Source organism: Nycticebus coucang, chromosome 8 (assembly GCF_027406575.1).
Source record: "Nycticebus coucang isolate mNycCou1 chromosome 8, mNycCou1.pri, whole genome shotgun sequence".
Taxonomy (NCBI): domain Eukaryota; kingdom Metazoa; phylum Chordata; class Mammalia; order Primates; family Lorisidae; genus Nycticebus; species Nycticebus coucang.
The window spans coordinates 16,173,237-16,197,615 of record NC_069787.1 but is presented as its reverse complement, the minus strand read 5'-3'; the positions used below and the strand labels follow the sequence as shown (position 1 = coordinate 16,197,615).

Below are 24,379 nucleotides of genomic sequence, written 5' to 3'. Positions count from 1 at the left end.
AAAATCTTTCATCATTAGCAATTGATAAAAAAAATTTTTTTAACCCGCTATTGATTTATCTTTCTACTTTGTCTGGGCATTTGGGCAGTTTCCAGTTATGAAGAGTGCTACATGTATGAATACTCTTAAAGAATTTGTGGCCTTTGGTAAATACACACACTCATTTCTGTTGATTATACACAGAGGGGTGGAACTTCTGTTATGGGATATATGCATGTACACCTTTAACAGAGACGGCCAAACATAAGCCTTAATGGCAGAAGGCCCACTAAGGTTTCCTACCCTTCTTTAAAGGGAGCTTCCCTAAAGTATGGAAGCCCCTGGGACAGCTGCTCCAGTGACCTCTCCATCCACCCCCCTTTCCCCTCCTTTACCTCTCAATTCAGTCTGGTTACAAATAATTACTGGACACTAAGCCTAATTCCTAGAAGAAATTTACAGAATATGACCTCGGACAATTGGCATATTAATATCATTAAAACTATTTTACAGGGCGGTGCCTGTGGCTCAAGGAGTAGGGCGCCGGTCCCATATGCTGGAGGTGGCGGGTTCAAACCCAGGCCCAGCCAAAAAAAAAAAAAAAAGCCTCAATAAAAAAAAAATTAAAAAAAAAAACAAAAAAAAACTATTTTACATATAATTCTTTAATTGCAAAAAGTAGTGTACAAAATGTGATTAGTCACCTCATTGTCCTTCAAAAATGTCTCTAAAATTAAAATTGGGGAGTCAAGGTACCACTTTACACACACAGCTACCGTCTCTGATTCCACTTCCTCCCACCACATGTGTGCATGCTCGCTCGCTCTCCCCCTCTCATTCCAGATTCCTGCTTTTTATTTCTCCCAGTATCTCTCTTTTCTGAAATCTTTCACATTATCCCCCAAAACCTACAAAACAGACTACCGGCTTACAACACTGAGTCGGGGAGCTATATGATCATCACCAATCTCAATGCACACAGAAAAACAGAAAGAACGTGCTCTGGCTAAAGTGAGGAAGGGGACACCGTGATAATACGGCCCTCGACCAAGGGCCATGACCCAGATTTGGGGTCCAAAATAATAAGACTTGAAGCAAGTATGCAAACACATAAATGTCATACATCCAGACATAATACAGTTTCCAGTTAGAAAAATTGCAGAAGCCCAAGAGCTAGAGGTTGCTGTGAGTCCTGTGACATCATGGCACTCTACCGAAGGCGGTAAAGTGAGACTCTGTCTCTACAAAAAAAAAAAAAGAAATTACAAAATAACCCAACTGCCCTCGGTGTCCATCCATATACATAGCAAGTTATAAAGGTAACCTTAGAATACATGTTTGATTGTTTCTATTAAATATATGCATAAGAATGTATGTTAGTATAATTAGGAAAAAAAGTCTGGAAAAAAATATATAGATATTCTTAACGGGGCAAAGGACTGGGGGAGTATCATTAGACTTTTTTAGAATAAGGAGGCATTACTATCATGGGTTTTCTCAACCTCAGCACTGCTGACATTTTATGCCAGATGATTCTTTGTTGTAGGGGACTGTCCTCTGCATTGTAGGATGCTTAGCACTAGATGCTAGTGGCCCCTTCCCTCCCCTACCCCAATTGTGGCACACAAAAATGTCTCTAGACATTGTCATTTGTCCCATAGGAGGAGCAAATTACCCATTGCACTATGGTAACCAGGAGGAAAAACAATTACTCTTCTTAAATGTTAATACATAGTTCATAGTAACATAATGGTAACATATCTGACCCTGGAGCCAGGCTCCCTGAGTATGAACAGAAGTACTATCTTTTACAAGCTACAGGACCTCTGGCTCCTTATTTAACCTCTCTAAGCCTCCGTCTTCTCATCTGTAAAATGAGTATAAAAACACTACTATTTTTGTCCTGTCCTTCCAGAACAGAGCCTGGTACAGAGTAAGAATTAGACACGCGTTAGTGTCATTATTCCCATTACTCATTTATGTTACTGCAGTTATGTTGCAATATTCTTTTAGAGGTTTCAAAGAATATATATTCTAATTAGTGAAAATCTATCCTCAATACTTATTAGCTTGAGCCCCATCCACTGCCGGTGTACCCTTTTCAGAGTATTGATAGAGGCTGAGAAAAGTGCCCACGCCGTAAGAGGTGAAGGAAGCATTAGAACATGAGTCACCTCCAAAGAATTCTCAGTGAGAGTCTGTGGCTACCACTTTCCATCACAGTCACGATGTGAGAACCACCTACATGTAAACCAACCCATTTCCTAAGGTGAGAAGCAGAGAAGCACCATGGGGGTAGGACAGGCAGAGACTGTGAGGGATAAATCAAATGCATCCCGTTGAACCCCCAAACTTGACAAAGTTTGGGTACATGTAAGGGAACGAAACTACAAGCCCAACCATCTGTGAGATAAACCATGTGTCACCACTGTAAAGGTCAGATGCACAGTCAGCAACCATCTGCCCATTTGACACATGAATTAGGAAAAGACAAGTAATCAAAGTCGCCCTACAACTGAGGACTGATGCAATCAGAGATAGGGCCCAATCATCCCAGCCAACTTGCCCTGGGAAAGCCAAGATATTTTCCAGCCAAATTCATGGCAAATCCCATCCAAAGTCTCTGGGATGTCTTCCTTTTCCAAATGTCAGTGTTTTTTAACTCAACATTTTTTAAAAAACTTGTTCTTGAACTCCTGGTTTGTATTGAAAATAAATGCTATTCTACTACGTTCAGGAACTTATGAAATAAACAACATTTGAGAGTCATACTCTTATTTCATGTGAGAGCGGTATATTAGCCATTTTATCAAAGTTACACTGCAAAATGTGGTCTCTCTCTAATTTTCTTTTCCTTTTCTTCTGTCTTTTCTTTCTTTTTTTTTTGGAGGCAAAGTTTCACTCTGTTGCCCAGACAGGAGTGCAGGAGCCTGATCATAGCTCTCTACAGTCTCAAACTCCTGGGCTCATGTGATCATCCCAGCTCAGCCTCCCCAGCAGCAGCTGAGATTACAGGCACATACCACTATGCCTGGCTAATTTAAAAAAAAAAAAAAATTTGTGGAGATGATGGGGAGGTCTTGTTAGGTTGCCCAAGCTAATTAATCTCTTTAACTCCTGGCTTCAAACCATCCCTGCCCCCTCCTGTAGCCTCCCAAAGTGTGAGCCACCATGCCCAGCCTAAATGCTTTCCTTTAACAGAACAGTCTTCAGGTGTGTTGCTTACTGAGCAGAGGCATCAACACGAGTGGCCTGCTCTCTCTGATAAACCTCATTCTAAACAAAGACATTTTTTTGGATGTGGTTGTCTTCTTACACATTTTCTGCTCAACCGAGACAACTTCCAGAGTCACAGCACTCCCTTATATCCAGGGGAAAAAGAACTTTAACATGACCTATTTCTAGTCAACCATCTCCATAGCAAATGTCTAGGGTTTAAGTTGAAACAGCTGTACCAGTCAGCCAGCGACCAATTACAATGTAAATAGGATCCATGTGCCTATTGAGGTCCCCTTGAGAAATGGACTTTGGAGAGCAAAAACATCATTCCCACCTCTCCCTGGGGACAGAACCAGACTTGGAGTAACAGCTTGAAGAAAAGCAGAGGGGAAGACAGCAAAGGTGTCTTTATTCTTGCCAGAGGTGGTAAATTATGCTTCTTATACATACACAGCCCAGAATAAAATCTGCACAGGAAAAAGATAGAGCACTGTGTAATTATGCATATTCAAGTGTAAAGATGTCAAGTTCACAATGTTACAACTTTAAAAAAAAATTTTTTTCTCATTAAACTTTGTTTTAATGGGTCTCAAAATTCTGTGACAGATTTTTGGTCATGTTGTTTCCATTAAAAAGTACTGATTTTAAAAACTAATAACTTAAAACTGCCACACAAAAAGAAACAAATGGTCCACAAAACATTTTCCTTTCCTTCTGAAGGTTTTACGACGCATTGTTATCATTAACCAGTCTTTTACTATTAAACTTAAATGGCCAATTGAAACAAACAGTTCTGAGACCGTTCTTCCACCACTGATTAAGACTGGGGTGGCAGGTATTAGAGATAATATTCATTTAGCCTTCTGAGCTTTCTGGGCAGACTTGGTGACCTTGCCAGCTCCAGCAGCCTTCTTGTCCACTGCTTTGATGACACCAACAGCAACTGTCTGTCTCATGTCACGAACAGCAAAACGACCCAGAGGAGGATAATCTGAGAAGCTCTCAACACACATGGGTTTGCCAGGAACGATATCGACGATGGCAGCGTCACCGGATTTCAGGAATTTAGGGCCATCTTCCAGCTTTTTACCAGAGCGGCGGTCAATCTTTTCCTTCAGCTCAGCAAACTTGCAGGCAATGTGAGCTGTGTGACAATCCAGTACAGGAGCGTAGCCAGCACTAGTTTGGCCTGGATGGTTCAGGATAATCACCTGAGCAGTGAAGCCAGCTGCTTCCATTGGTGGGTCATTTTTGCTATCACCAGCAACATTGCCATGACGAACATGTTTGACAGACACATTCTTGACATTGAAGCCCATGTTGTATCCTGGAAGAGCTTCACTCAAAGCTTCATGGTGCATTTCAACAGACTTTACTTCAGTTGTAACATTAACTGGAGCAAAGGTGACCACCATGCCAGGTTTGAGAACACTAGTCTCCACTCGGCCCACAGGGACAGTACCAATACCACCAATTTTGTAGACATCCTGCAGAGGCAGACGCAAGGGCTTGTCAGTTGGACGAGTTGGTGGCAGAATGCAATCCAGAGCTTCAAGCAGCGTGGTTCCACTGGCATTGCCATCCTTCCAGGTGACTTTCCATCCTTTGAACCAAGGCATGTTTGCACTTGGCTTCAACATGTTATCACCATTCCAACCAGAAATTGGCACAAATGCTACTGTGTCAGGGTCGTAGCCAATTTTCTTAACGTAAGTGCTGACTTCTTTAACGATTTCCTCGTATCTCTTCTGGCTGTAGGGCGGCTCAGTGGAATCCATCTTGTTAATGCCAACAATTAGTTGTTTCACACCTAGTGTGTAAGCCAGAAGGGCCTGCTCACGGGTCTGCCCATTCTTTGAGATACCAGCTTCAAATTCACCAACACCAGCAGCAACTGTCAGGACAGCACAGTCAGCCTGAGATGTGCCTGTGATCATGTTTTTGATAAAGTCTCTGTGTCCTGGGGCATCAATGATAGTAACATAGTATGTGCTGGTCTCAAATTTCCACAGGAAGATATCAATGGTGACACCACGCTCACGTTCAGCCTTCAGTTTATCCAAGACCCACGCGTACTTGAAGGAGCCCTTTCCCATCTCAGCAGCCTCTTTCTCAAATTTTTCAATGGTTCTCTTGTCAAGGCCACCACATTTGTAGATCAGATGGCCAGTAGTGGTGGACTTGCCCGAATCTATGTGCCCAATGACAACGATGTTGATATGAGTCTTTTCCTTCCCCATTTTGGATCGTATGGGCGGTTTTCACAACACCTGTGTTCTGGCGGCAAACCCGTTGCGAAAAAGCACAACTTAAAAATTAAATGCATTTAGACAAGCAAATTAAAAAGATGGACGTTTCTTGAAACATAGTATAAACATGACAGTTACCCCTATAAAAACAGCCTGAGAGAATTTTTCAAATGGCATTGGTGAACAATCAGAAATTGCAGATCTGTTCAAATTTATGAAGTATAAATAAAGCCAACGGAGAATTTAGCAACTGGAGAAATTAAATAGAATAACCAGCACAAAGTAAGTAAAAATCTTTCTTCAGCACCCAATGCAAGTGTGGAAGGTTGGAGAATACAGCTTAAATAAAAGGTAAAAACAAATTCAACATCAAAATAGGCAGTCAAATCTGACAGCTTATTTCAAATTAAATCCTAAAGGAGGTATCCTGACAACTTAATAGACTGCATGGGAGAGGAAAATGCATGCTTTTTCATATAGGGCACAAATATTTATAAAATTGAAGGAAGACCTGAAATTTTTCAATACTGTTTATTTCAGTTCTTGGTGTAATTCCTCACTCTATAATACACTGCATTCCCAAGGCACACAATTGGGATATTCGGAACAGTTCACGTCTTTAAGAAGGGAGTGGAAACGCTGTGCACATTCACTATGGACAACATGCAAAGAATGATCCACGGAATTGCTGGACTCAAAGAACCTTTAAAAGTCAGCTGATACCTGCATAATGCTGGGGATGTGGGGAGTAGATTTGGAGCTTTAAAAAAATGAAAATACGAGAAAAACATTTTTTATTCTTTAAAAATAATGTTTTACTTTTTTGGGCAAATAAGTGACAGCGCAAACTGATATAACCACCTTGAAAGCAACGTGACAACACTCAGCAAAAGCCTACATCACATGCATTTCAGCGAGGACACTGGGTGAGTCACTTATATCATAGTCATTAAAATTATGTGCAGAAAAAGATGCAATCATTTGAATAAATGTTTGTTTTTTACCTTTACTGAAAGTGAAAAAAGCCAGTTATAAAAAATGTTTGTACAAATCCACTTAAAAATACACCCAGAGGCGGGGCGGTGCCTGTGGCTCAGTCAGTGGGGCGCCGGCCCCATATACCGAGGGTGGCGGGTTCAAACCAGGCCCCGGCTGAACTGCAACCAAAAAATAGCTGGGTGTTATGGCGGATGCCTGTAGTCCCAGCTACTCGGGAGGCTGAGGCAAGAGAATCGCTTAAGCCCAGGACTTGGAGGTTGCTGTGAGCTGTGTGATGCCACAGCACTCTACCGAGGGCCATAAAGTGAGACTCTGTCTCTACAAAAAAAAAATAAAATAAAATACACCCAGAGGCTCGGTGCCCATACCTCAGTGGTTAGGGCATCGGCCACATGTACTGGGGCTGGTGGGTTTGAACCCAGACTGGGCATGCTAAACAATAATGACAACCACAACAAAAGTAGCCGGGATGGTGGCGGGCACTGTAGTCCTAGCTACTTGGGAGGCTGAGGCAAGAGAATTGAGTAAGCCCAAGAGTTGAGGTTGCTGTGAGCTGTGATGCCACAGCACTCTACCAAGGGTGACAGTGTGAGACTCAGTCTCAAAAAAAAAAAAAATTACAACCATAAATAGACACACATACCGTGTCACACATCCCAAGAATATATTAGTAGTGTATATATTAAAATATTTGCAATGATTATTTCTGGGTGGTGAGATTATGGGTTATATTTAATGTTCTTTTTTGTACTTTTTTAATGTCTGTATTACCTCCAGAGAACTGAGCTAAGAATTTTACACTGAAAAAGTAAGCAATATTAAATAAATGTTCATTAAAAAATAAATACATTCACCATCCTATTACAAATTTTATTTTTATAATTCACCTTTCAGTTTCATCAATAAGCATATACTTTTATAGTTTTTCTAAATTACATATGGATTGTTTTCATTATTTTATTAAATATTTTCCTACATTACATCTGAACTTCACAATGATCATTTTTAGTGGCTATAAAATATTTTTGTCATGCCAATGTACCATAATGTACTAATTAATCTCCTAAGACTGAACCACTCAGGCTATATTTAACTTTATCTGTTGTTGCTTCTTGGGTTTTACTTTGCTATTATAGATAACATAGTGAACATCTTGCTAAATTTCCAGAATTGGTATCACTATACCTAAGAGTGTGTAGTCTTTATAACCCTTGCTAAAAATCATTTTTACAAACCTACAACATTAATAGATGGTGTGGCTAGCCTCCCTCTTAAAACAGGACTGAATGTACATATAAATCATGACACCCAAGACAAAGGCATTTATTACAACTCTTTATGAGGAGGCTCCATGGAGGGTTCCTTAAATCGCTATGCTTACTTACAGATCCTTCCCAATGTATAAAACCGGAAAATTACAGAAAGTCAGAATGCTGCCTGATTGCTTTTGTACTATTTTTTCCAGCCTTACAAGCTCTGAAGCTTCAGAGAAGAGGGGTCAAACAGAAGACAGAACATAAAAAAGGTATTTGAAGAACAGCAAAGTCTCCCCCACAGGTTGTTTTGGGGGTAAACCGCAATATGAATGATCCTACCTATTATTTATAAAAAAGAGAAAAAAGAAGAACATTCTCATCCTATAGGGCATCATAATAAAGGACGGCGCGGGCTCACAGCCTGAGATGACCTCTGTACTTCCTGCCCAGGGTCAGGGATAGGCATCTGCAAAGGGTCACAGAACGCCGAGTCTCAATTGCTGCCTCTTCAAACGACAGGCTGGTGCTGTACTAGCCAATCTCAGCTCAGAGCTCCAAGAGCACAGACCCAGTTCTGAGCACTCTGCAGAACTAACTTGCTCAGGCCGCCAGCCTGGCACATCCCACTTCCCCCTGCAGCTGGACATTTTGCACCTGTGGCAGGATAGACTTGGAAGAAGAATGCAGTACCGGAAACCTCTGCCTATTTTAACAATACTGGGCATCTTCCTAAGTGAGAGCCGGTGAAGCAAACGCGGTCATCAGAAGAGTAGAAACCTGGCTCTCACTCTCAGGTAGCCACCGTTTTCCCAGCACTGCTGCGTACTTAAGATGTGCATGCTTACATCATGGGATTTGAAAGGTGGGAAGAAGGATCTGGGGAACCATCTATTGAAACTCCCTCATTTTACAGATGGAAAAATAGAAAAGTGAAAAGTGGCAGATAGTGGAAGCGTCAGGGAAAGAAAAACCCATGGCTGCAGGTTTTCAATTCATAACTCCTTCCACTATTTAAGCATTTTCCAGCAGCTGTTTCATAACAGTCTTCCACAATATGCAAGTAGGTTCAGAGGAAAAAAGGTTCCACCATCAAAACAGTCACAGTAGTCAGAAAAGCACTGGGTTAGTCACAGTTAAACTAGTTTGTAATTGCAAAACTTCTCAGAATCTTTAAACTGCTAATATAGTGTATGGTAAGTCATTTTTTTTCTTCTTCTTTTCGAGTCTCACTTTGTCACCGTGGCTAGAGTGCCATAATGTCATAGCTCACAGCAACCTTGAACTCCTGGACTCAAGCAATCCTCCTGCCTCAGCCTCCCAAGTAGCTGAGACTATAGGTGCCCATCATAACACCTGGCTAGTTTTTCTATTTTTAGTAGAGACGGGGTCTCTGTCTTTTTTTTTTTTTTTTTTTTTTTTTGTAGAGACAGAGTTTCACCCTATTGCCGTCGGTAGAGTGCCATGGCATCAGACAGCTCACAGCAACCTCCAGCTCCTGGGCTTAAGCGATTCTCTTGCCTCAGCCTCCCGAGTAGCTGGGACTACAGGTGCCCGCCACAACGCCCGGCTATTTTTTGGTTGCAGTTTGGCCGGAGCCAGGTCTGAACCCGCCACCCTTGGCATATGGGGCTGGCACCCTACCGACTGAGCCACAGGCGCTGCCCAGAGACGGGGTCTCTCTCTTGCTCAGGTTGGTCTTGAACTCCTGAGCTCAAGCAATACAGCCAGCTCGGACTCCTAGAGAACTAGGATTATAGGCATAAGCCACTGTGTCAGGTCTATATGGTAAGTCTTGAGGAAGGGGATATAGTAGGCACTTGAGCCAAGGGGTTAGAGAGTTCTGGGTGCCAATCCTGGCACTTCTACTACATGACTGGCCATGCGATGTTGGTTGGACAAGTATTTTTTCTCTGTGTGCCTGTTTCCTCTATCAGTAAAATAAGAATTTATCTACTAGGCTTGCTGTGAAGATTTAATATAATAAGCACTCAATAGATAGGTACATATGTGTAGGTTTGGTACCTTTTTAGAAATCTACAGAATGGATTCATGATGCCATCCATTCATTCAACAAACATTTGATGAGCATCTATCTATTCTATGCCAGCCCTGTGCTAGGCCCTGGGGATACAGAAGAAAAGCATACAATCCAGATGGGAAGACAGACAAATAGGCAGATGATTTTAACCTGTGCTAAGTACTGTGGCGATGAGAAGCTCAGGGAGTTATGGGAGCCCACAAAAGGGCACCCAAGCAAAGTCAAGCTTGCAGGTGAAGGAGAGGAGCAAGTAAGGCGGGGTGGGGATGGGAGGGGAACTCTGCACGGAGTTCCCCTGTATTATGAGTGGACTTGACTAACCCACAGAAGCTACGCATCAATACCTTTTTGTTAAATAAAATGTACCGAGGATCTTCACAGCCTTAGATACGGAGGGATGCCAAGAGGTTGCCCAGTTTCAGCCTGTACCCCAAGCATCCCCTCCAAAGAGCCTCTAGGATGAGTAAGAATAAGGCAGGATGAACACAGGTCACTGTTAACCAGGGCTGTCCAGATTTATATCTGTTACCTAAGCATAATTAAGAGCATACCATTTCACTGTCAAATGTGTCCTGAACTGGACAATAAATTATATGTTCTCTTGACTAACAGATGGTCTCACAGTTTCAGCTTGAACAATTTGGGTGACAGACACCACTTCCTCCTAGGCAGTTTCTGTCATGTTCAGATCATTCTAACAAACAAAGAGTTCCTAATCTACAACTAACCTGAAATCTGTCTCTCAGAGACCTTTATTAGGTTACCAAGAATCTTATGAAATAAACCGAATTCCTTCTTCATCACCTTTCAGACATTTGTAGAGTAATCATAACCCATTCACTTCTTAGTTTCCTTTAGGTTCTGTAATTTATTCAACCTTCGCCCAGGGTCTCCCATCTCAAGTTGAAAACGTCACCATCTCCCCAGTTGCTCAAGACAAAACTCAAGAGTAATAACTTGATTCCTCTCTTTCCTTCCCACCCTGTGCTCTCAGATGTGCTTCCAAGTATCAGGCCAATTCTTAGTATCTCTGCTCTTTTTACTGCCCTGCTCCCCAGATCCATCACCTCTCACCTGCATCATCACAAAATTCCACACAGAAGCCGGAATGGTTTCTTTATAATGTCAATTAGATCCAATGGCTTCTAACTGCTATCTTCTAATTTAAGATGCAACCCAAACTCCTCTGAGGTCCACAAGACTCTACACGATCTACCCCTACCTACTTCTCCAACCTAACTCTGCCCACATCACAATCCCCCACGTTCACCTGTTCTTTGCTCCCTCATTACTGGTCATTCTGGCCCTGCTCACTGTTCAGGTCTCAGCTCAGGTAACACTGACCCCACAAATAAAAGAGGGAAAAGAACCCAACCACACTGTGCCCCAACTGCTTTCTGTTTTATTTTAGTCACTAGCCACTGTCATAGTCAGTTACGTGTACTTGTTTAGAGTCTGTGCCTTACAGAATTATAATGTCCATGAGAATAAGAACTTCCCTCTGGTTCTCTGTTGTATCCACAGCACTCAATTCACTGCGTGGTCCATAGTACATACTGGGTAAACATTCGTTTAATGAATAAAGTCACCTGTTCCTTAGGTTTGCATGATTTGCAAACCCCTCCCTACCTTGTGTGACCCTCTTCTGGATAAATATCAACTTTAAATACAGTCTTGCAGTGGGACATCCTTTTGTGCAGAGACAGAATCAACTCCTGGCTCAGGAGTCTGAAGCAGGGGGCTATGGTGGGAAGATAGCAGACTGGCTTTTAGGTACTAATAGGTCCCACTCCCACATCAGGGAGACCTGACACAGCCATTTCCCCTTCCTGGGCCATAGCTGCCTCATCTGTAAGAGGAATGTTTCTTGCCATATAATTTTGAAAGTTCCAACCATTCTATGTTCTAATTTTTACACAAGTTTCTCTTAAAAGGTGGACATCTCTGGGCATGACTATTAACTCAAGTCTACCTTTGTCTCTCCATGGAGGCTGGCAATACACACTCCAACATTTGGGGGACAGGAAATAACAGAATCATTTTTATTTCTTAATCCTGTTAGACCTAGGCTATAATGGAAAAATACCAGTTAACTCCTGACAAATTCCTGGGCTGCAAGCCCTCAACGAAATGGAGTGAGTCTGGTTCACTCCCAAGATAGATGGGAAAGTACTCACTAACTTCTTGCTTGACTAACTGCCTAGGAAACAAACCGACTGTCCCAGGCTGACTTTTAGACAATACCAGGTGGAAAGAATATTAAAACAAAGATGAATGACATATGATTAACTAACCACCAAATTCTGCTTCTGTACAATGCTTGCCTGCTAGCTGACCCGGATGCACCTGGACAGCCTGTGCCAACCAGGATGCAGACCAGGCCTTACAATCCAGACCCCTTAAGCACTCGGGGCTGCTCCCAAAAACCCCATGTTGGGACCCTGAGGCAGTCACCGGCTAGCTCTTCAATAAAAGGACTCCTCTTTAAATTTAACTTGTTTGGCAGTATGGTCTTTGTAGAATTCCTGGGCACAACAGTCCAACATAGGTCTCAAAAGACCAATGACTTGAAAAGTAATTTAAGGACAGCTTAAACAGGTATTTCAGATCTGAAGCTCTTGGGACCCCAGCCTGCCTCACACGCACTCACTCTAATCAGCAGTAGGTTAGACGAAATAATGTGCACCCTGTTATCCGATTATAGTGGGGTCTCCCCTTTCCGGGTTATCATGCTTTGCTTCCTGAGCTCATGCCGCACACTGATTCCTAGGTCAGATGAACAGCTACTCTTTTCAAAAAGACACAAAAAAGACAGAAAAGACAGTGTTACCTTCTTATCCTATCCAATCAGCCAGCCCTGGAATGCCCTTCTTGAATAACTCGGTCACTGTGAACCCATGTCAACCCTGGCGACCCGGTCAGTGTTCTCTTGCCAAGAAAAAGCTGACTTCACAACATGAGATGGTTCATACCAGGTCTGAGCCCCGCTGCTTTCAAAAACTAAATGCTCCAACAATAGCGTATCAATGCTATATGATACTCAAACAGCATTCTTTCATTCTTTAACAACTATTTGTTAAGTGATTATTAAGTGACAGTTAATCGTGCTGCGGATTAAGTGATGGATAAGAGAGATGCATCCTACACCCTGGTAGAACACAGCCAGTAAAGGGAAAAGCATTCAAGAAATACCAACGCAAATAATTAGCATTAGAAGTGAGGTGAATGCTATGAAAGGAAGGCACACGAAGCCTTAAGAACGAAGAACAGAACAAAGCATGTAAATCTGGCATGTGGGATGCCAGAATGGTCTTCCAAATGGGCTTCCTAGAAGAAGTGTGTGGCTGAGACCTGACCACCAAAGCTGAGGACAGTCAGGAGGCGCACACACAGACGGAGCAGGCCCTCTGCCGGACGCTCTGCCCGGGTGTTCCCCAGATGAGTTCTTCCTCAGCTGCCGGCCTCCCCTCAAGGGCCTCTTCCTCACCCAGGCCTTCCCTGATCAGCAAATTTGGCTTGCCATCTACCTCCCCAAGTCTTTACCACAGCACCCTGCCCATATCCTTACTAATATTCTTCTCAATTTGTTATTTCACATCACCTAGGCAATCCAGGATAGTGTGGGTTTCATATGTGCTTATTCTTCTCGAATAATTATTGCATAATTTTTTTATTTTTATTTTTATTTTTTTTTTTTTTCAGTTTTTTTGGCCGGCTCTGGGTTTGAACCTGCCACCTCCGGCATATGGGGCCGGTGCCCTACTCCTTTGAACCACAGGCCATCCCTTATTGCATAAATTTTAAACAATATGCATGTTTTCATTTTTAATTCTCTAATGCCTTTGATGTAAAAATCTATAAATCAATTAAAACCTAATTTTGGTTCAGTGTCTAGATTGCTACATCCTCCAGACTCTGAGCAGTTAAAGGGCAGGGAGAATATCTTTTGTCCTTTTAGTCTCAGGAATAAAACAGCGAGCCCCCAGGAAAACAGCAGAATATACAGAGGCTGTTTGCTAAACAAGCAGACCACATTTTAGGCCAGAAAGTGAACTGTCAAGCAGAGATGAGTTAGGCTAGAAGTCATAGAATGGACCCCACACATAGCTGACAGATACTTAAGGAGGTATGAATGCAAACAAGCCCAAGGGTAGGTCACGATATCCATCTAAGAGAAGCAGAAGCAGGGACTCAAGAATGACATTCTGATGCATACTGCAGCACTGACGAACCCTGAAGACATCATGTTGCGTGAGATCAATCGGGCACAAAAGGCCAGATATGGTTAAGCTTCCACTTATATGAGGCACCTAAAATAGGCAAATTCATAGAGACGTTGAGGGGCTACCAGAGACCGGGGGGGCGGGGGGGTGGGGGTAAGAATGAGAAGTTATTGTTAATGAGTACAGGGTTTCTTTTTGGGATAATGAAAAAGTTCTGGAAACGCATAGTGGTAATGGTTGTATAACATTGGAAATAGAGTTAATGCCAATGAACTGTACACTTAAAAGCAGTTAAAATGGTAAATTTTATGTTATATATACTTTACCACAAACACATAGCCACACAACGATGTCTGATCTCACCGAAGGGGTGATATATACATCACCAAAGATATATATTTTGATATACACAAAGATGTAAGAGTATATTCCTCCAGTGAAGGCCGCTGAGACAATTCCAGCGGATTTATTCCAGAATACCAAATCCTTTTAAAACATCACTGTAACGTGGTAGAATACTACATGAGGCATTACCAAATCTTACAATAAAGTGAAAGAGATGTCACTTAATTTTCAGTTAGGCCAGGCAGAGAGTCCACTAGAAGAAATTTGAACAACGCCATTTACTAAAAGGCTTGCTATGTGATTCTGTGTACACTATTTCATTCGGCCTCTGCAATAACTCTACAAGGTAAATATCATTATCTCTACGAGAAATGATTAAAATAAGTACAATGCTAGTTATAATAAAATTTAGAAAAAAAAATAAAGTGTTGGACTGGCATGAAAATGAAAAGAATGAACAGAGTTGCAAAATCATCACTAGCAGCAGGTGAGACAAAATTTGCAGTCTGTTCCTAATCAGGTTGATTGCCTCAAAAAAAAAGCCGACATTCTCTAGAGAATTATAATAGAACCCAGGGATCCACTACCGAAGGAAAAATAAAATAAACAGGCACCAACAATGCGATGACCCAGATGTTGGAATTATCAGACAAGGACTTTACAGCAGTTGTAAGAACCCTTGGCTATGAAGCAAACATGAATGCTATTGAAATGAATGGAAAGATCAGAGTTCTCAATAGAAAAAAGGGATCTATTTTTAAAAATGCAACTTTAGAATTACAAAATACATTATCTGAAATAAAAATTCACTGGATAAGCTTAAGAGCAGAATGCAGGTGACAGAGAAAAACAAGGAACTTGAAGACACATCAATGGCAAGTATACAATAGATGAGCAAAAAAGAAAACACAATTTTAAAATATGGAACAAAGTCTCAGGAATCTCTGGGATAATATCAAAATGTCTAACATTTTTGCACTGGAGTCTGAAAAAGAAAGAAGAGATTAATGTTTTAAAAAAGTACTTGAAATAGGGCAGCGCCTGTGGCTCAGTCAGTGAGGCGCCGGCCCCACATACGGAGGGTGGCGGGTTCAAACCCGGCCCCGGCCAAACTGCAATCAAAAAATAGCCGGGCGTTGTGGCGGGCGCCTGTAGTCCCAGCTGCTGGGGAGGCTGAGGCAAGAGAATCGCTTAAGCCCAGGAGTTGGAGGTTGCTGTGAGCTGTGTGAGGCCATGGCACTCTATGGAGGGCAATAAAGTGAGACTCTGTCTCTACAAAAAAAAAAAAAAAGTACTTGAAATAATGGCTGAAAACTCCCCAAATGTGGTTAAAGACATAAATGGACAAACATGAGAATCTCAACAAACCTCAAGCAGGATAATCTCTTAGAAATTAATGTCTAAAATAAAAAAAGAAATTAATGTCTAAATGCATCATAATCAAACTGCTGAAGACAAAAGACTTTAAAAAATCTTGAAAAAGAGCATAAAATAATGATACATATAAGAAAACAATGATGCAAATGACTGTCATCAGAAATCACACAGACCATTGAAAATGACATTTTCAGAGTGATGAAACAAAAGACCTTCAACCTAGAACTCTCTGTGACCACTGCAAATTTTCTTCAGGAATGAAGGTGAAATAAAAACATTTTCAGACCAACTCCCCCACTACACCCCCAGGAAAAAACCACCTAAGAGAATTCATCACCATAAGACTTGCTCTAAACTAAAAATACTAAAGGATAAAGGGAAATGATACCAGAGGGGAACATGGAACTTCTGGACTGAAAGAAGGGCAACAGAAATGGTTCCAGTCAATATAACAGACTTCTTTTTTACATTCTTCAAAATATATATGAGTATCGTAAGCAAAAAAATATAGGTTTTAGCCAACATAAGTGATATATGACAAGTCTAACATAGGCAATAGGGTAGCAGGACCTATATGATTCTAAGACATCTAGATTTACTAAAATATTAACATGTTAACTCTGTAGTAGTGTGAGAAGTATGTATATTGTAATCCCTAGAACAACCACTAAAATACCAAAAATACAGCCCCCAAAACAGAAAGTAAAATGGAATACTAAATATATGAAGTCTAACAATTAATTTCACAAACTCATCCTAGAAAAAGTGCTACATACCTCATTGCTGAATATCACTAGTCATCTTTGATACACTCCCCTTGGGAAGCTATGCACTGATGCCAGCACTTAGTCTAACTTTCAAAGCAATTTTAGAACTTTTTCTGGAATGACCATCAGAGTTGTCATATGGCACACAAAAACACGTTAACAATGAATGTCACTCAGCAAGACACCACCACACGCAGACACAAAACCCAGCTGTGAGACAGTATATACCAAGATTGTTAAACCTTACCACATTGTCTGGCTTACTTCTTAAGGCAACAAAGAAATTGAGAGGAAGTGTGGGGAGAAAACAACTGCCAAACTAAAATTTTTACTTAGGCAGTATCTTCAATAATAAGGCAAAATTTAAAAATATTTCAACAATTGATAACAATAAAGTTTAGTATAGGGCGGTGCCTGTGGCTCAAGGAGTAGGGCGCCAGTCCCATATGCCGGAGGTGGCGGGTTCAAACCCAGCCCCGGCCAAAAACCACAAAAAAAAAGTTTAGTATAAAAGATATCCTTTACATAAGAGAAATGATCTCTGATAGAATCACTGAGATGCAGAAAGGAATGGAGACTACAGACATTAGAAATTATAGGACTCGGGAGGCGGAGCAAGATGGCAGCCCAGTAACAGCTTCCTTGCATCTGGGCACCGTGAGTCTGGGGAGATAGGACTCCAGGCATCTCTGGCTGGTGGGAACTGCCTATCATCACTCCTATGAGGATACAGGGAGTCAGCGAGAGACTTCTGGACCCCAAGAGGAGGACTAAAACAGTGGAAAACCGGCAAGTGGTTGCGTGTGTTCAATCCGTCTAAACCCGCCCACAACTGTAAGTTCAGTAGCAGCGAGACTGCAAACCAGAAAGGCCTTACCTGTGAACTGTTTTGATGTCCTTGGACTTGGCACTGAGTTGAACTGCCTTGGGGAAGGCCTGAGCGGGAGTGCGGAGAACTTTGGCCGTTGTCTAGGGCCCCAGTCTGAGCCGCTGAGCCAGACAGAGCTAATAGTGTTTGGCAGTGGGTCACACGGAACCATTGTCAGTGATCTGCCCCGGCAAGCTCCGCCCTCAGGGTCGCAGAGCTAGAAACGGGTGGGAGCTGGTGAACCAGCAACCAAGTAGCCTAAGGGTGGGGTCTGAGCCGCCTTGCAGCCCTAACCCTCAGGGGCAGAGTGAGACCGGTTTTGGCACACTGGGTAAGTGGATAGCCACTTCAGCAGTGATTCCAGCGAGAAAGCTGGGAAAGCTTCTGCTCAGCAAGTTTACAAGTTCAAAGTGCTTTTTAAGTGGGCTGAAGAGAGATTTAGGGTGTCTACCTGCTGGGGTCTGAGAAATCAGCAGCCTCCAGTCGTATCAGAACTGTGACTAACATCTCATACCCCAGAAGACCACATGTTGCCCAGACAATATTCAATAACATATACAAACTGCTTCGTTTTTGGTTGTGTATTTTTTTCTTTTTTTTTGTTTGGTTGTTTTTTTTGTTTGTTTGGTTTTTTTTGTTTATTTTGACGTTGTTGATGTTCTTTTGTTTTTTAATTTCAATCTTTTCCATACAGATCCCTTTTTCTTTCTCAATTTTTCTAGTTTAATTATAATTTCCCATTGCTGCCTTTTTTAATAACTACAACTTCATTTTTGCTAGTGTTTCTACCGCTATCATTTGGTTTTTCACCCAATTTTATCACCGTAAAGTTTTCTGTTTGCTTGTTTTGGTTTGATTTATAGCATTTTTGTCTTTCCTCTCTACTTGGTGGAGGTGGGGTACTGTGTCTGATCAGGTTAGCAAAGAGCTGCTGACCTCAAGGGAACCACCCAACTGGGCACCCCCAGAAGGTGGGGTTTTTTAAGGTTGTGTCAAAGTACCCTACTGTACACCTATATTGCCCTGTCTTCCTCTTTCTGTGCCTCTCTTCTTTTTGTCAATATTCCTTATCCCCACCCCCTCTCCTTTCTCTATCTTTCTTTTTTTTCTTATCACTCGGTCCTCCTTTCTTTCATCCCTTTTTTGCTCCTCAACCTTCTCACACTTCTGGTCCTGTAACCCTTAGTCCACAGGCACAAGAACTTAAAGAGCAAGAGGAAGTGAAAGGAAAATTAGGCCAAGGAAACAGATAAAAGAAATCACTCATGAGGAAGAATCAGCAGAAAACTCCAGGCAACATGAAGAACCAGTCCAGAACAACCCTGCCAAGGGACTATGAGGTAGCTACTGCAGAGGATTCCACCTATACAGAAATGTTAGGAATGACAGAAAGGGAATTTAGAATACACATGTTGAAAACAATGAAAGAAATGATGGAAACAATGAAGGAAACTGCTAATAAAGTGGAAAATAACCAAAAGGAAATCCAAAAACAGAATCAAATAAGAGATGAATGATATGACAAATATAAAAAGGATATAGCAGAGCTGAAGGAACTGAAACAGTCAATTAGGGAACTTAAAGATGCAATGGAAAGTATCAGCATCTGCATCTTAGACCATGCAGAAGAAAGAATTTCAGAGGTAGAAGACAAAGTTCTTGAGATAACTCAGATAGTAAAAGAGGCAGAAAAGAAGAGAGACAAAGCAGAACGTTCACTGTCAGAATTATGGAACTTTATGAAGCGTTCCAACATACGAGTTATAGGAATTCCAGAAGGGGAAGAAGAATGCCCCAGAGGAATGGAAGCCATACTAGAGAATATTATAAAAGAAAATTTCCCAAATATCACCAAAGATTCTGACACACTGCTTTCAGACGGATATCGGACCCCAGGTCGCCTCAACTCTAACTGCCCTTCTCCAAGACACATTGTGATGAACCTGTCCAAAGTCAAGACAAAAGAAAAGATTCTGCAAGCTGCCAGGAGTAAGCGCCAGTTGACCTACAGGGGCAAATCCATCCGAGTGACCGCAGACTTTTCTACTGAAACTTTCCAAGCAAGAAGACAATGGTCATCTACCTTTAATCTACTTAAACAGAACAATTTTCAGCCCAGAATTCTGTACCCTGCTAAGCTAAGCTTCAAAACTGACAGAGAAATCAAATCATTTACGGATATACAAACATTGAGGAAATTCGCCACAACAAGACCAGCTCTACAGGAAATACTTCAACCTGTTCTGCACACTGACCACCACAATGGATCAGCAGCAAAGTAAGAACTCAGAAATTAAACGACAGAACCTAACTTCCACACTGATGCAAAAGATAAAACTAAGCAATGGATTCTCACCAAATAAGACGAATAGAATACTACCACACTTATCAATTATCTCCATAAATGTTAATGGCTTGAATTCCCCACTGAAGAGACATAGATTGGCTGAATGGATTAAAAAACACAAGCCATCCATTTGCTGTCTGCAAAAAACACACCTGGCTTCAAAAGATAAATTAAAGCTCCGAGTCAAGGGTTGGAAGACAATTTTTCAGGCAAATGGAATTCAGAAGAAAAGAGGAGTTGCAATCTTATTTTCAGATACATGTGGATTTAAAGCAACTAAAGTCAAAAAAGACAAAGATGGTCACTTTATATTGGTCAAGGGAAAAATACAACAAGAAGACATTTCAATTCTAAATATTTATACACCCAATTTAAATGCTCCCAGATTCTTGAAGCAGACCTTACTCAGTCTGAGCAATATGATATCTGATAATACCATCATAACAGGGGACTTTAACAAACCTCTTACAGAGCTGGACAGATCCTCTAAACAGAAATTAAACAAAGATATAAGAGATTTAAATGAGACCCTAGAACAACTATGCTTGATAGACGCACATAGAACACTCCACCCCAAAGATAAAGAATATACATTCTTCTCATCACCCCATGGAACATTCTCCAAAATTGATCATATCCTGGGACACAAAACAAATATCAACAGAATCAAAAGAATTGAAATTTTACCTTGTATCTTTTCAGACCATAAGGCACTAAAGGTGGAACTCAACTCTAACAAAAATGCTCGATCCCACTCAAAGGCATGGAAATTAAACAATCTTCTGTTGAATAACAGATGGGTGCAGGAAGAAATAAAACAGGAAATCATTAACTTCCTTGAGCATAACAACAATGAAGACACAAGCTACCAAAACCTGTGGGATACTGCAAAAGCAGTTTTCAGAGGAAAATTCATCACTTTAGATGCCTACATTCGAAAAACAGAAAGAGAGCACATCAACAATCTCACAAGAGATCTTATGGAATTGGAAAAAGAAGAACAATCTAAGCCTAAACTCAGTAGAAGAAAAGAAATATCCAAAATCAAATCAGAGATCAATGAAATTGAAAACAAAAGAATCGTTCAGAAAATTAATGAAACAAGGAGTTGGTTTTTTGAAAAAATAAATAAAATAGATAAACCATTGGCCAGACTAACTAGAAATAGAAAAGTAAAATCTCTAGTAACCTCAATCAGAAACGATAAAAGGGGAAATAACAACTGATCCCACAGAGATACAAGAGATCATCTCTGAATACTACCAGAAACTCTATGCCCAGAAATTTGACAATGTGAAGGAAATGGATCAATATTTGGAATCACACCCTCTCCCTAGACTTAGCCTGGATGAAATAGACCTCCTGAACAGACTAATTTCAAGCACTGAGATCAAAGAAACAATAAAAAAGCTTCCAACTAAAAAATGCCCTGGTCCAGATGGCTTCACTCCAGAATTCTATCAAACCTTCAAGGAAGAGCTTATTCCTGTACTGCAAAAATTATTCCAAAAAACTGAGGAAGAAGGAATCTTCCCCAACACATTCTATGAAGCAAACATCACCCTGATACCAAAACTAGGAAAAGACCCAAACAAAAAGGAGAATTTCAGACCAATCTCACTCATGAATATAGATGGAAAAATTCTCAACAAAATCCTAGCCAATAGATTACAGCTTATCATCAAAAAAGTCATTCATCATGATCAAGTAGGCTTCATCCCAGGGATGCAAGGCTGGTTTAACATACGCAAGTCCATAAACGTTATCCACCATATTAACAGAGGCAAAAATAAAGATCACATGATCCTCTCAATAGATGCAGAAAACGCATTTGATAAAATCCAGCATCCTTTTCTAATTAGAACTCTGAAGAGTGTAGGCATAGGTGGCACATTTCTAAAACTGATTGAAGCTATCTATGACAAACCCACAGCCAATATTTTACTGAATGGAATAAAACTGAAAGCTTTTCCTCTTAGAACTGGAACCAGACAAGGTTGTCCTCTGTCACCTTTACTATTCAACATAGTGCTGGAAGTTCTAGCCAATACAATTAGGCAAGACAAGGAAATTAAGGGAATCCAAATGGGAGCAGAGGAGGTCAAACTCTCCCTCTTTGCTGATGACATGATCTTATACTTAGAGAACCCCAAAGACTCAACCACAAGACTCCTAGAAGTCATCAAAAAATACAGTAATGTTTCAGGATATAAAATCAATGTCCACAAGTCAGTAGCCTTTGTATACACCAATAACAGTCAAGATGAGAAGCTAATTAAGGACACAACTCCCTTCACCATAGTTTCAAAGAAAATGAAATACCTAGGAATATACCTAACAAAGGAGGTGAAGGACCTGTATAAAGAAAACTATGAACTCCTCAGAAAGGAAATAGCAGAGGATATTAACAAATGGAAGAACATACCATGCTCATGGATGGGAAGAATCAACATTGTTAAAATGTCTATACTTCCCAAAGCAATCTACCTATTCAATGCCATTCCTATCAAAATACCTACATCGTACTTTCAAGATTTGGAAAAAATGATTCTGCGTTTTGTATGGAACCGGAAAAAACCCCGTATAGCTAAGGCAGTTCTCTGTAACAAAAATAAAGCTGGGGGCATCAGCATACCAGATTTTAGTCTGTACTACAAAGCCATAGTGCTCAAGACAGCATGGTACTGGCACAAAAACAGAGACATAGATACTTGGAATCGAATTGAACACCAAGAAATGAAACTAACATCTTACAACCACCTAATCTTCGATAAACCAAACAAGAACATACCTTGGGGGAAAGACTCCCTATTCAATAAATGGTGTTGGGAGAACTGGATGTCTACATGTAAAAGACTGAAACTGGACCCACACCTTTCCCCACTCACAAAAATTGATTCAAGATGGATAAAGGACTTAAATTTAAGGCATGAAACAATAAAAATCCTCAAAGAAAGCATAGGAAAAACACTGGAAGATATTGGCCTGGGGGAAGACTTCATGAAGAAGACTGCCATGGCAATTGCAACAACAACAAAAATAAACAAATGGGACTTCATTAAACTGAAAAGCTTCTGTACAGCTAAGGAGTTAATAACCAAAACAAAGAGACAACCCACACAATGGGAAAGGATATTTGCATATTTTCAATCAGACAAAAGCTTGATAACCAGGATCTATAGAGAACTCAAATTAATCCACATGAAAAAAGCCAACAATCCCTTATATCAATGGGCAAGAGACATGAATAGAACTTTCTCTAAAGACGACAGACGAATGGCTAACAAACACATGAAAAAATGTTCATCATCTCTATATATTAGAGAAATGCAAATCAAAACATCCCTGAGATATCATCTAACCCCAGTGAGAATGGCCCACATCACAAAATCTCAAAACTGCAGATGCTGGCGTGGATGTGGAGAGAAGGGAAGACTTTTACACTGCTGGTGGGACTGCAAACTAGTACAACCTTTCTGGAAGGAAGTATGGAGAAACCTCAAAGCACTCAACCTAGACCTCCCATTCGATCCTGCAATCCCATTACTGGGCATCTACCCAGAAGGAAAAAAATCCTTTTATCATAAGGACACTTGTACTAGACTGTTTATGGCAGCTCAATTTACAATCGCCAAAATGTGGAAACAGCCTAAATGCCCACCAACCCAGGAATGGATCAACAAGCTGTGGTATATGTATACCATGGAATACTATTCAGCCATTAAAAAAATGAAGACTTTACATCCTTCGTATTAACCTGGATGGAAGTGGAAGACATTATTCTTAGTAAAGCATCACAAGAATGGAGAAGCATGAATCCTATGTACTCAATCTTGATATGAGGACAATTAATGACAATTAAGGTTATGGGGGCGAAGCAGAAAGAGGGATGGAGGGAGGGGGGTGGGGCCTTAGTGTGTGTCACACTTTATGGGGGCAAGATATGATTGCAAGAGGGACTTTACCTAACAATTGCAATCAGTGTAACTGGCTTATTGTACCCTCAATGAATCCCCAACAATAAAAAAAAAAAAAAAGAAATTATAGGACTAAACAAATACTATGTTTTTTAAAATACTAACTACATATTTTAAAAACATGTAACACTATCTAATTAGTGGAAGAAGAAAACAAATTTGAATGAAACAGCAGACATCAGTAATATATAAATTGGAAAAGGGTAATTAGTGTAAGGTCCCAATACAACACAGCAGAAAAGCTAATAGAATAAATTTTAGAGTTTATGTATAGGTATTAAAATCAACTAACTACTATATGAAAATACAAAGTTCATGCCTTCTAAAAAGAAGAGTTGGAATGAAGAGAAAAAAACAGAAAATATAGGCAAGAAATTAGAGGAAAAAGAAGAGAGAAAAATAGGATAATAAAGCAAAGTGTAAGACAGAACTAAATCCAAAAATATCAGTAATCACAATAAATTTAAATGAACTAATTTCTTGACTGAAAGACAAAGATTGTTAGAATGATATTTTTTACAAATGTAGCTCTAGTCTATTTATCATAGATATTCTTAAAAATATAAATTGAAAGTGAAAAGATGCAAAAGCACATATTAGACATCTACTAACCAGAAGAAAACTGATGCATCTACATAGATTATCAGACTAAACAGACATTAAGATAAAAATCATTATAAAGTAAAAGAGAATCCTTATATAAAGATAAAATATTAAATTCAATGGAAAGACATA

The 24,379-nt window shown here is 40.5% G+C and overlaps 2 protein-coding genes across 2 annotated transcripts in view; both read right to left on the bottom strand.

Moving 5' to 3' along the window:
• Nucleotides 1-24,379, bottom strand: part of SUMF1 (sulfatase modifying factor 1) — a 114,594-nt gene that overhangs the window by 52,904 nt on the left and 37,311 nt on the right. The gene's annotated exons all lie outside the window — the stretch shown is intronic.
• On the bottom strand, nt 3,755-5,496 carry LOC128591708 (elongation factor 1-alpha 1-like). The gene has a single exon (XM_053599388.1). The coding sequence runs from the start codon at nt 5,436-5,438 to the stop codon at nt 4,050-4,052; it is 1,389 nt and encodes a 462-aa protein (XP_053455363.1). The 5' UTR covers nt 5,439-5,496; the 3' UTR covers nt 3,755-4,049.

Coding starts and splice junctions, on each gene's coding strand:
- LOC128591708 (XM_053599388.1), bottom strand. CDS start 5,438: ATGGGGAAGGAAAAGACTCATATCAACATCGTTGTCATTGGGCACATA.